The sequence below is a fragment of the Mesoplodon mirus genome, assembly GCF_964341445.2.
Source record: "Mesoplodon mirus genome assembly, chromosome: 6".
Taxonomy (NCBI): domain Eukaryota; kingdom Metazoa; phylum Chordata; class Mammalia; order Artiodactyla; family Ziphiidae; genus Mesoplodon; species Mesoplodon mirus.
Genome location: NC_138982.1, coordinates 40,640,192 through 40,653,269, shown reverse-complemented (window position 1 = coordinate 40,653,269; position 13,078 = coordinate 40,640,192). Strand labels below are relative to the sequence as shown.

At 34.5% G+C, this 13,078-nt stretch overlaps 1 protein-coding gene across 2 annotated transcripts in view; it reads left to right on the top strand.

Annotated features, from left to right (window-relative positions):
* The window catches only part of IL1RAP (interleukin 1 receptor accessory protein), a gene marked incomplete at its 3' end in the record, with an annotated part of 132,398 nt that overhangs the window by 101,914 nt on the left and 17,406 nt on the right, over window positions 1–13,078 (top strand). For both annotated transcript variants that reach the window (XM_082625580.1, XM_082625581.1), the window contains exons 6-8: window positions 689–760; window positions 2,749–2,875; window positions 5,533–5,681. In XM_082625580.1, the coding sequence (XP_082481706.1) occupies window positions 689–760; window positions 2,749–2,875; window positions 5,533–5,681 (348 nt within the window). The remainder of the gene's footprint in view (window positions 1–688; window positions 761–2,748; window positions 2,876–5,532; window positions 5,682–13,078) is intronic.

Sequence of the window (13,078 nt, the reverse complement as noted above, 5' to 3'; positions counted from 1 at the left end):
GACTAAATTAGATTTTCAAAGTTTAAGTAAAAAAAAAAAATTGTATGGTTTGTATATGGTCAATTCAAGGTTAGAACCCTGGTCATTAAATCTTTGAAACTTCTACACTTAAATACTACACTATTAAACCCTTTCAGGGCATCTTTCTTTCAGTTTAGGAATATATAATGTTATAAAAAGCAGCAATCCTATGAATGAACATTCAACTGATAACTAGATAACAGGTAGACTTACGTACTGACCTCACAATTGTGATTTTGAATTTTCCATTTGCTTGTTCATTAATTAATACTTACTTATTTAACCATTTCCCAAACACTCTGGCATGTTGAAGAGAAATATATAGAAAAGAAACAATTGAGAAAGACTTGAAATCAATTAATTATTAAGTAGTATGAGAAAGAAGTTTATCTTTTATAGGCTTTGGGAAACAAAAACACTGGATAAACATTCTATCCAAAACATGAAGGATCCTCAGTATATATGTTTTTCCTTTGTTTGCCTCTTTTAAATGAAAGAAGTGTTGTAATTGACTATCCATTGACTGTGGGCCCTCTCAAGAATTGGCAAACTATGCCAGGAAGTTGGGCAATGTTTTACTGAAGAGCAGAATTTTGAAATGGGTTATGTGGAATAAAGGCTACATGATTTGACGTCATATCCCTTTGTCCCTTCCTCTCTATCACAGGCTCTCCAACTGATGCATTGCCTCCCCAGTTCTATTCACCCACTGATCTTGTGGTCTACGAGAAAGAACCGGGTAATTATAGCTGTGCCTCGGAATATCAGTTAGATTCTCTTAATTACAAGGAATAAAATGTCACTTAAGTTAACACAAGAGAGTAGAGGGGACATGTTTCTTTCTTGTAAAGAAACACATGAATTGAAACTGAAGTGCTCTCAGAAACCTAGTCAGCTCTGGGTATTAGCTGCTTCATTGATCTTGTGGGCAGCTCAGGGATTCTCTGCTTCTCTCACAGCAGATGCTCCCTTCTCCCTCTGTGAGCAGTTTTCTTCTGATTAGCGATTTCTGTTTGATACAAACTTTAGCCTGTGCAGGGCTTTGGTTTACCGAGACTTCAACATGAGCACCAGATGTCCTTTAAACTTCTACCCCACTACAAAGGAGCAGGGGGTAGACCTGGAGTCAGAACTGTGAATTCAACAGGTAACAACTAATAGGACTAGTACACCTTGATTCAGAACACCATCGAATGCGTACGCTGGCGTCCTGGGTTTCCTTTTAGTTTTCATAATTTTTCATTCTAGACAAAAATCATTTGGAACTGGCCAAATAAGGCATAATCTGTTATTCTTCTGACTCAAAGCCTCTCACAGTTAACTCGAAAAACCATAGAAAATTGTAACATTCTCTATATTGCATCCTTACCAATAAATTCACTTCAAACCCAATGAAAAGGATAAAAGAAAATTTGTTTAAAATGTACTAAAGATAATAGAAGCCATGTTCAACATAGGTGGAGAACAACGACATACCCCCCACCCCCAAATTAAGAAAAGGTTTCAAATAGTGATCTGCCTTATGAAAAAATAATACCAAGGGGAGTCTGTCAACCCCAAATGGACCAGATTTCCTAGAATCAGTAGTGGTTTTATGTATTAATATGAACATTCTTCCTGCTATCAGGGTAAACCCTTATTAATCTTCTAAATATCTTTCCTCTATTTATCATATTATGGTTATAAAAACATGCCTGAATCCATATTCACTTTATAACTGGAGAGGAAGGCATAAAAACCATGCATTGGAAAAGAGGATAGAGTATGACCACTCAGTGAGACAAACCTGAGTTCAAATTGGGATGACAATATAATTTATCATCTCAACCCAGACACCTTTTGAGAGTGAAAGCAGTCGATATTAATAAATAGCTAGGAAAGCAAGCATAAAACAGAACTGTTCTGGGCAAACTGCAATGGAAAATCAATCTAGGTCAAATCCTGGTCTGCCACTTATTAACAATTTGACCTTGGAATGACATGTAACATCTTTAAGCTTTAGTTTTTATATCTATAAAACATGAATTTAAAAAAGTATTTCATAATATTTTGTTAAAATTAAATCAACTTATTAATAAGTAGCCAAATATAATAAATATTTAACACAGTGAATTATTCAAAGTTCTCAGTGAGTGCGCTGCTGTTGTTGTTATGATTATTATTACCAGTTTTGCCTAGAGATCCCCCTATCCTCATGTTCCATCTCAGAAGGATAGCATGGCATTTCTATTTAAAAGTTGTCTTTAAACTCCTTGACTTCATCCTGATAGCTTGGACATTTCCAGATGCAGCCTGCCTGGCCAATCCTCTCAGTGATGGCATTGCCCCATCTTTTCTGGGCCAAGGTCCAAAGATCTGGAGAACCTTACCTCAATCACCCATTGTTTGTGAGGGAAATAACAAAGGAGAAGAGTAGTCCGTGGAGGTTTAGGGCTAAAAAAAGGAATGTTGTCATAGCCTTTTTGAATAAATACTGTCATTTTAGAACATATATAGGTTGTATTAAAAGATGGGCAGTCTAATAGTTTTATATAAAACTGCTGTCCTTTTCTTGGTTTGTTTCTTATGCAGTGAAGGAAAAAGTTTACCTTATGGTAGCCCACTTGAAAATTAGTCAGAAGTAGGGTTGAAGGCACACATAAATTTTATGGCTTCTGACTAATCACAGAATAGAACCAATATAACCATGTGAAGGTTACAAACTGATGAGTTAACTTGTTTTTTTAGGAGAGGAGCTACTCATCCCCTGTAAAGTCTTTTTTACTTTCCTGAAGGACTCTCGCAATGAGGTTTGGTGGACCATTGATGGAAAAAAGCCAGAGGACACCACTATTGACGTAGCTGTTAATGAAAGGTATCATTGACACAGGCAAGGGGGTGACTAACCCTTGTCCCTCAACCTAATGCCTTCCAGTGTATGCTGATCAATGAGAATTAAAATTCTATTTTTTGCCTATCATTAACAAAAATCAGCAAGATTTTCAAGTCTTTAGTGGCTACACCCCAAAGCAGGATTATTGGACTTGCAATCCAAGCCCCAGATGCCACCTGATGATTACATCTTGATGATACCCACTTGAAGGTAGATGGAATGCATATCCTATATGAATGAAAAGGCCAGGATATAGGGTTATGGATAGATGAAAGCCTGCCAGTGTGGCCCTATTCTCTTTCTCAAGTCTGGAGTCTGGGCCTATGTTTTTGTGCCTCAGATAACTGTGTTAGTTTCTTGTCTTATAGTCGGCATATATTTCCCGTCTTCCTCCTCTTTCTTAATTTTCGTAGCATACAAGTCACATTTTTAATTAATAATAATTTTTTTTTTTTTTTTTTTTTTTTTTTTTTTTTTTTTTTTTTTTGCTGTACGCGGGCCTCTCACTGCTGTGGCCTCTCCCGTTGCGGAGCACAGGCTCCGGACACACAGGCTCCGCGGCCATGGCTCGCGGGCCCAGCCGCTCCGCGGCATGTGGGATCTTCCGGGATCGGGGCACGAACCCGTGTCCCCTGCATCGGCAGGCGGACTCTCAACCACTGCGCCACCAGGGAAGCCCAATAATAATTTTTAATATTGACTAAATACATTAATGTTCTTTAAATTTTATTTTTTAAATGGATGGGGTAGTAATATAGCTCATTCTTAAAGTAACAAGCTGGGTCATTTTATTCATAAATAAACATGACTTTTTTTTGAAGTGGCTTGAGTTGGCAAGGAGAACTGCAACAATTAATAAAAATGAGCAGCTGACTAATTACATGACAAAGTAGTTCTGAAAACTTACGCCTTATCTATCATCTGTGTGTGGATATATCTTAGGCTACTTGAACTTCTACAATTTAAAAGATATTTATTCCCTACTAGTAAACTTAGACTTTATGCAGAAATTATGAAATTTCATCAGGTACTATGCAAGATACTTAGTCCCTAGGGCTTCCCTGGTGGCGCAGTGGTTGGGAGTCCGCCTGCCGATGCAGGGGACACGGGTTCGTGCCCCGATCCCGGAAGATCCCACATGCCGCGGAGCGGCTGGGCCCGCGAGCCATGGCCGCGGAGCCTGTGTGTCCGGAGCCTGTGCTCCGCAACGGGAGAGGCCACAGCAGTGAGAGGCCCGCGTACAGCAAAAAAAAAAAAAAAAAAAAAAAAAGATACTTAGTCCCTAACTGAGTAGATTTTATAGGAGTAACAATGATAGAACAGAAATGCCAGTATAATGTGATAAATGCAGTGAATGGGAAGTATGGAATGTTAAAGAAAGATTTAGTTGGGGATTCCAGTCAGCTTTAGGGGATTCAGTAATGCTTCTCAGATGATACAGAGACTAAATAAAGATTTGAAGGATGAGTAGAAATAAACTAGATAAAGAAATAAAAAGTATGTTCCTGGTAAAAAGAACATCATGTGCGAAGGTGTGGAGGTTTCGAGAAGCAGAACATATTTAAAGATACAGAAGGAGTTTCCTGAAATTGGAGCAGTTTTTGCTGAAGGAATTGATGAAAGATGTGGCTGGAGGCACAGAAGGAGAGTTATTATTTCAGGAATTCTGAACATTGTGCTTTTTTCCAATCCTCATAATAATAATGAATGAATAGTAATGAAAGTCATGTTGTTCTTCCTTGCTGCTCTTGAAACACAAGTCACTGTTCATTGTTCAGCAGTGCAGTTAAGCTTAGGTTAAATCCATCTCAGTCCTTAACCAAATTCTCATGACCTACAGTAAACTGCATCAGAAGAACCCGGATGTCAGTCAACTGTAGGAGAGAGAATTTTTTTTCTCCTTTTGAGCAAAGTAGTTCAAAGGTATCTTAAATCTTGATCTTAGACCCAAAGCACTTGATCTCTAACTTGCTGAGAATTGGATATATTTATTTTCACAAAGTTTACTTGCTCTGAGAAGTTTCTTCTTTTTAGGATATAACCATGAGGTTTGACCAAAATGTTCCATCTGTGTTCAAAATCCAAGTTTTGGGAATCTCTGAAATGCATCAACTATCACTGTGGGATAATAATAATAATAGCCTAATTAAACATTGTTCTAATACTTGTGCATTAACATACTCAATCCTCAGAATTCTTGAGTAAGTTAATACATGCAGTGCAATATGTAGACATTGCCACTTTCCTCCTTTTCAAAGGAGGAACTAAGATGTGGAAAGATTAGTTTCCGTGCCCAAAGTATATAAGCAATAAGTGGCAAAGCCTGGATCAAACTCCAAAGGGGTCGGGCCTCAGAAACTTCTCTCTAAAATGATGCTGCATCCTACCTCAGATGTTTGAGGATAGGAGACATTTCCCTTTGAAGACAGATCTGTAGTATGATGCTAACTCTGGGAGTTGATCTACATATCGGGATTGTGTGTAATATAGATGGTGAAGAATGGTATTGGAATCTAGAAGCTAGTCTCCTTTTGTAACTCCTTTTGGATCACAGGCAACTCAGATTATCGACATCCTCACCTAGGAGCTCTGGCCCCTGAGTCTCGCTAATGGTTTGATTTTCTTTCCCCTACTTCTAGTGTAACTCTGAGTTTAACAGAAGATGAGACAAGGACTCAGCTTCTGAGCATCAAGAAAGTTACTGCTGAGGATCTCAAGCGCAACTATGTCTGTCATGCCAGAAATGCCAAAGGGGAGGTTGACAAACAAGCCAAGGTGAAACAGAAAGGTAATGGATGCACTCAGCAGATGAATCTGTGAACTCCAAATGCAACACTGAGGTGAATAAGAAAAAAGGAGAAACTGAGAACGAGAGAGCTCCAGCACTTAGCATATCTGACACATAGTAATGAATTAAAGTTGAATGAAAAAATTTTGAAAGTTTCCATTTATATAAAGATACTCAAAATATTATAATATTTCTTCTAGTTTTAGTATCTTAATGCCCAAATGTGACTTAAAAATTCCATATGATTATGATAATGAAGCATAGTTTTATATCTATACAGTAATGAAAAATAAAGGAAATATTTAAAGCTACCAAAGATTTAATAAAACTGGTAGAGTCACTTGTTGGTGAATTGTAAAGACCCTTTTAGAAATCATTGACGGCAGAGTTTAGGCGTTACAAAAAATGGTCGTACCATATGACTTAATACTTTTGGAATTTTTCCTGAACAACTAACTTAACAGAAAGAGAATTATGTCCCCATCTACATTCTTAGACGCATTATCTATATAATGAAACATTATAAATAGCAACCATCTAATTGTATGCAAGTAGTTAAGATATAAAATATTCTCAAAAAATATAATTTTAAAATGATAATTTTAAACACTATGTGCCAATATTCAAGCAGGTTTATAATATACCACTAGCCACAATTGCTGAAATGAAAATTAATTAAACTATGACTTAAAATGCTGTAAAATGATTTCTATGTCGATATTACTATATTTTCCTACAATAAATAAAAATGATAAAGCTTTCTTGTGTGAGCTGTTGCTCCTGAAGCATATTGTGTCTAAGATCCTCTATGGGTCTCTCACCTAACAAAGAACCCCAGACAATTAATTCTTTCATGAATGTTTTTCAGTGATCTGGATAATAATGATGATGATTCATCACACATGAAGTTAAGCCATTCAGGATTATTCTGGATCCCAGTGTCGGAGCCTATAATGTTTATATAAAAAGTAAAAAATGTTAATTTATAACTGTTGCATTTTTCAATGGGAGTTAAACCTTTTTTTTTTTTTTTTTTTTTTTGCCGTACACGGGCCTCTCACTGTTGTGGCCTCTCCCGTTGCGGAGCACAGGCTCCGGACGTGCAGGCTCAGCAGCCATGGCTCACGGGCCCAGCCACTCTGTGGCATGTGGGATCTTCCCAGACCGGGGCACGAACCCGCATCCCCTGCAGCAGCAGGTGGACTCTCAACCACTGTGCCACCAGGGAAGCCCTTAAACCTTTTTTAAAGCTGATGAGGAAACAGACTTCACTTTAACATTTTATTACAATATAGAAAGTAAAGAGCAAAGGACTGAAGTGTATATGCCTCTTAAGAAGACTTAGTGGATTTGTTCTGAATAGTTAATTGCTTCTGCTCCTCAGAAGCTAGTGTAAAGAGAAAAGACTGAACCCCTTGACGTAAGGCAGTGTTTCCCGAAGTTAGTTCCTAAGAACACTACTAAGACTCTTTATAGTACTGCAATTCATTATTTTTACTCCAGGCACAGATAGCCTATATTGGAATACTGGTTTCTATGTAATCTAATTCTGTGATCTTGGAAAAGTCACTTAACCTCTCTGAGCTTCAATTTCTTTCTATAAAAGTCACAACCTCTCTGAGCCTCAATTTCTTTCTATAAAAGTCACTTAACCTCTCTGAGCTTCAATTTCTTTCTATTTAAAGTAGGCAAAATAATACCACTCCCTCATAAGGTTGTTTTAAAGTACTCAGCACAGTTACTGGCATATATATGTATATACATATTAAATGCTCAATGAACGTTAGCTCATTATTATTACTTCCACACGATTTTCACAGGTATTATTTGACAAATTCTTTTATACTCAAGTATCATTAAAGTCTAGGGTAAGCAAAATCAATCAAGTTAGTTTAGTTCAGGGCCCCTTAGGTTCTTTAATATATTAATATTTGATGTGAATATCTGCAAGGGGTTGGAATATAGTAGGTAGGATTTTTTCAAATATATTTGATTCCAGATTCTTTAAGTATGGAGCATTCTGTGAGATTCATCTTCTGAAGCATGTGTTTTGGGAAACATTATGGAGGAAAACATAATAACATTGTCAGATGGATAGAATCAAAACAATCAACTAAAATAATGTTTAATCTAGGAGTGATGTGGAAGTCTGTCCACCAGAGCTGCTTGAGTAACTCTCCTTTCACAGAAGGCTGTGTTCTCAGTGGTTTAATATGAATGGCATCAGGAATATGGAGTGACAAATGCAGCTACTGGACCAGATGATCTGTGCTGAAATTGCATTAATATTACATATAACCCAGTTGGATCTGTGTACATCCAGTGGTATCAGAGGTGTTGTTTACTTGGATTCTATTCTGGGCCAGCTAATGCTGAAATTCATAGGTGATAGCTATGTTCACATTCATACACTATATGTAGGGGTCTTTCTCTGAATTCTGAATTCATTGACCAAGCATTCTATGTACATCACCAAGATGACAGGAAGAGGCTAGAGCCTAGAATGAGAAGAATTAACTGGGATAGGTCTTTTGACAGCTGCACAATTTCATCTAGTCAGTTAAAGCAAAGTATTAAAGGAAAGGCAGCTAAAGTCAAAATGATAAACATAAGTTTTATAATAGCCGAGTTGTAGGGACTCAGGCACGGTGTAGACTGAACTTTATGAGAACCTGCCAAACCTGTTGCCAAAGAGGTTGTACCATTTTACATTTCCATTAGCGGTGTATATAAATTCCAGGTGCTCTACTTCCTCGCCTACTTTTGGAGTTGTCAAACTTCTAAATTTTGGCCATACTAGTAGATAGGTACAGGTATCACATTGTTTTCAATTTGCATTTCTCAGATACTAATGATATATGTATTACATTACCATGAGCACTTTTTCATGGATTTATTTACCATTATATAATAGTTCTTCTTTCTGTGAGGTGTCCATTTGTTAGGGTTATTTGTTAGTGATTATATCTATATCTATATACCTTTTCTCAGATATATGACTTGTAAATATTTTTATGCAGTTTGTGAATTTTTTCTTTTGATGAGCAGAATTTTTTAAAATTTTATGAAGTCCATTTAATAAATTTCTTCTATTATAGTTAGTACTTTCTAAATCCCATATTAACAATGTTTGATTTATAAAGACTTTTCTTCTATACTTAGGCATATGATCAATTTCTTTTTTTTTTCCCATACAGAAACCCGTTGTTCTAGCCTCATATTGAAAGATTCCTCCTTTTTGTATTGAGTTGTTTTGACAACTTGGCCAAAAATAAATAAATAAATAAATAAATGGCTCTTTGAGTGTGGGTCTATTCCTGCATTCCCTATTGTGTTATATTAATCTGTTTATGTATCTTTAGTCCATTACTACTTTGTCTTGATTAACAACTTTAAAGTAAGTCATGAAATCATATACTTTATGTCCTTCCCTCCATTTTTTTCTTTTCCAAGATTGATTTGACTATTTTAGGGACCAAATATTTTTTCATATGGATTTTAATATCAGCTTGTCAATTTCTACATAAAGCCTCCTGCAGTTTGATTGGGATTGCATTAACTTATAACTTGATTTGGGGAGAACTGAAATTTTACCAATATTGAGTTTTTTAATCCATTAACGTGGTGTAGCTCTCAATTTATTTAGGACTAATTGAATTTTCTCAGCAATGCTTTTTTTTTTTTAGTTTCGAGTGTACAGGTCTTTTACACATATAGTTAAATTTATCACTAACTATTTTGTTGTTGATGCTATTACAATGATATTTAAAATTTTTCATTTTCAAATTTCTCATTGATAAAAAATAAACATGAAATTAATTTTTATGGCCCTTTGACTTTTCTAAGTTCACCAAAAAATAGGGTTTCTGTTTGTTTTGTTTTTTCAGCGTCTTAGCATTTTCTACACACTTGATCATGTCACCCACAAATAAATAGACTTTTACTCCTTCTCTACACTTCATACTTTTGATGTCTTTTTCCTGACTATTTCACTCTTTTGGACCTCCAGTAGCCTAATCAGCAGAAATTGAGAACAGCCATCTTTGCATTGTTCCCTATCTTAGAAGGCAAATATTCAGTTTTCATGATACGTATGATGTCATTTGTAGGTTTTTGTAGATAACCTTTATGTACATGAGGGATTAATCTCCTGTTTTTGGTTTGCTGAGAGTTTTGTTTCATTTTGTATTGTTTTTATAATGAATGTCTATTGAAATTGGTCAAATTTTTTTCTTATCCATTGAGAAGTTCATATAATCTTTCTCTTTAACTCGGTTAATGTTAAACTTTACATTGATTGATTTCAAAATGTTGATCCAACCTTTCATTTCTGAGATAAACCCCAACATCATCATGATTTATTATCCGTTTTTAAATATACGTGCTTTATTTGCTAATATTTTTAGAAGATTTTTGTTTATGTTAGGGATTTTGCTCATATATTTGTTCATGAGGGATATTGGACTGTGATTTTCTTTTCTTGTAATGCCATTGACTAGTAAAAATGTCATGTTGGCCTCATGATATGAGTCGGTTGATGACCCCTCCTTTGCTATTATCTGAAAACTTACGTGTAAAATTGATATTACTTCTTACTCGAATATTTGAAGGGAATACCCATGAAACTATCTGGGCTTGGTGTTTTCTTTATGGGAAAGCTGTTAATTATGAATTCAGTTTCTTTAGTAATTATCTGGATATTGTTTCTTCATGTGACAATTTGGGGAATTTGTCTTTCAGAGAAATTTTTCTGTTTCATCTAAGTTGTCACATTTTTGGCATAATTTTTTTACGTTATTGTTTATCTTTTCAATGCCTGCAGGATTTGTAGTGATTCTCCCTCTGTCATTCCTGATATTAGCAATTTATGTTTTCACTCAATTTGCTCATGACTCAAGAAAGATGTTTTCCAATTTTACTGATTTTTTCAATGAACAAAGGTGTTTTCTTTTATTTTTCTCTATTTTGTATTTTATTCATTTTACTCTGATTTTTTTCTTTTTGCTTACTTTGCATTTAATATGCCCTTCTTTTCTCTCAACTGAAAATGAAAGCATGTCATTGATTTTAAATAATCCTTTTTTACAATATAAACATTCAGAGCTATAAATTTCCCTTATAAGACCACTTTAGCTGAAACAAACAAATGATGAAATCTTGAAGTTTCCTTATCATTCAGTTCAAAATATTTTAATTATCCTTTTACTTATGTTTCCCCCATGGTTTATTTAGAAATGTGTTACTTAATTTACACATTTGGGAATTTTCCAGATAACATTTTTTATTACATTATGTATTAAAATGTATTTGAATTTTAGAACTGACTTTATTTTCTCTCAATCTTGATAATTTTTGATATTTCCTATTGTCATTTAAGTCTAGGTAATTTTTTTAAAAATCAGCAATGGATATTAAAAGGCAAGGAAAGGGTATCTCTGACTTAGAACTACCTGGGAAGACTGTATAGTGAAGTGGAAGGAACATGGGATTTGGTGCTAGACAGACCTCAGTTCAAGTTCTGACTCTGATGCAGACTGTGTATATGAACTGGTTCAAGGCTTCCATTTTTCCTTCTTTTGATCCCAGCTCTCAGTGTGTCTGTGAGACTAGAGGGAGCAAGTAACAAGTACTTAGCACAGTTTGGCACATTTGATTCTAATTTCTAATTTAATTCCTTCATGGCCAAAAAAATATAGTCTGCATCATTTCACTTCTTTTAAGTTTATAGGTGCTTCTTTTATTTTTTTAATTCCCAGCAGATTGTCTATTTTGGTGAGTGTTTCACATGCACTTAAAAAGGATGTATATTCTGCAGCTTTGGTGTTCTATAAATGTCAACTGAGTCAATTGGTGTCAGTGAAGTTCAAGTCTTCTATATGTTTATTGATTTTTAAAAATCTGCTAATATTTCACCTTTTGAGAGAAAGCAGTGTTGAAATTTTTACATAGAATTATGTTTTTTTTCTAATTCTCCATTCAGTTCTGCCATTTGCTTCACATTATTTTGGAATTGTGTTTTTAGATACATACACATTCAAGATTGTTATGTCTTTTCATTGAATTGACTCTTAAATTATGACATGTCTTTTTTGGTTAATATTCTGTGTCTGATATTAATTTAGCCACTCCAGATTTCTTATAGTTAGTATTTGTATTGTATATCTTTTTCATTCTTTTGTTTTATCTATCTGTGTCTTCATATTTAATGTACATTTCTTATAGACAGCATATTATTGGGTTTTGATTTTAATACTGTATGATAATTTCTGCCTTTTAATTTATATGTTTAATCCATTTGTCTTTAATGTAATTATTAGTATTATTGGCTTCAAGTCTACCATCTTACTATTTGTTGTCTACATTTACATCTATTGTTTGCTTTTTTCTCCTTCCCTGCCTTCTTGTGGATTAATTGATAATTTCTTAGTATTCTATTTTATCACCTCTTTGGCCTACTGGCTTTACCTCCATGTTTTGTTTTGTTTTTTTCTATAGTATTTACAATATTTATCTTGAACTTATCACAATCTGCCTTGAATTAATCACTTTACATATTTTATAAGAACCTTAAAGTGGTATACTTCCATTACTTCTCTCCTGCCTTTTGTTTTATTGTTATAATACATTTCAGTTCTGCATTTATTATAAATGCCACAATACATTGCTGTATTTTTTGCTTTAAATAAGTATCCTTTAAATACATTAAGAACTGAGAAAAAATATTTTTATATTTATTTACGTATTTTCCATTTTTGGCACTATTCATTCTTGGTAACATTTTAGTCTGAAAAACTATTTAGTATTTCTGGTGGTGCACATCTGCTGGTGACAAATTCTCTCAGCTTTGTTTTAATCTGAAAGTATCTTATTTCATCTTAATCTTTATATTTCAACACTTTATTAAGAAAGTTTTCAAATACATGGAAGATTTGAAAGAATTATACAATGAACGATCATATATCCTACCTAGATTCTATCATTTTGCTGTCTTTGCTTTATCACATATCTATCCATCTATCCATTCCTGTATGCAAACATTAATGCATCTTATTGTTGATGCCTTTAAAGTAGTTACAGACATGAGTAAAATTTATCACCTAAACCTTTAAGCATCTTATATTATCCAAATTTTAATATTTATTTACAGTTCTCTTGATTTTTTTTTGAGGTAAAACTTGTATAGGGTGACAAATTGCAAAACACAAGTGTATAATTTGACAATTTTTAAGAAATGCATATATATGTATGTGTGTAACCTAAAATCAAGATATAGAATGTTATCACCATAGATAATAACCTTTCATTCCTTCTCCTTATCAGTCAATCCTTGCTACTCCTACCTCCCCCACCACTGGCAAGGCAATGTTCTGATTTTCCTTATCAGAATAGATTATTTT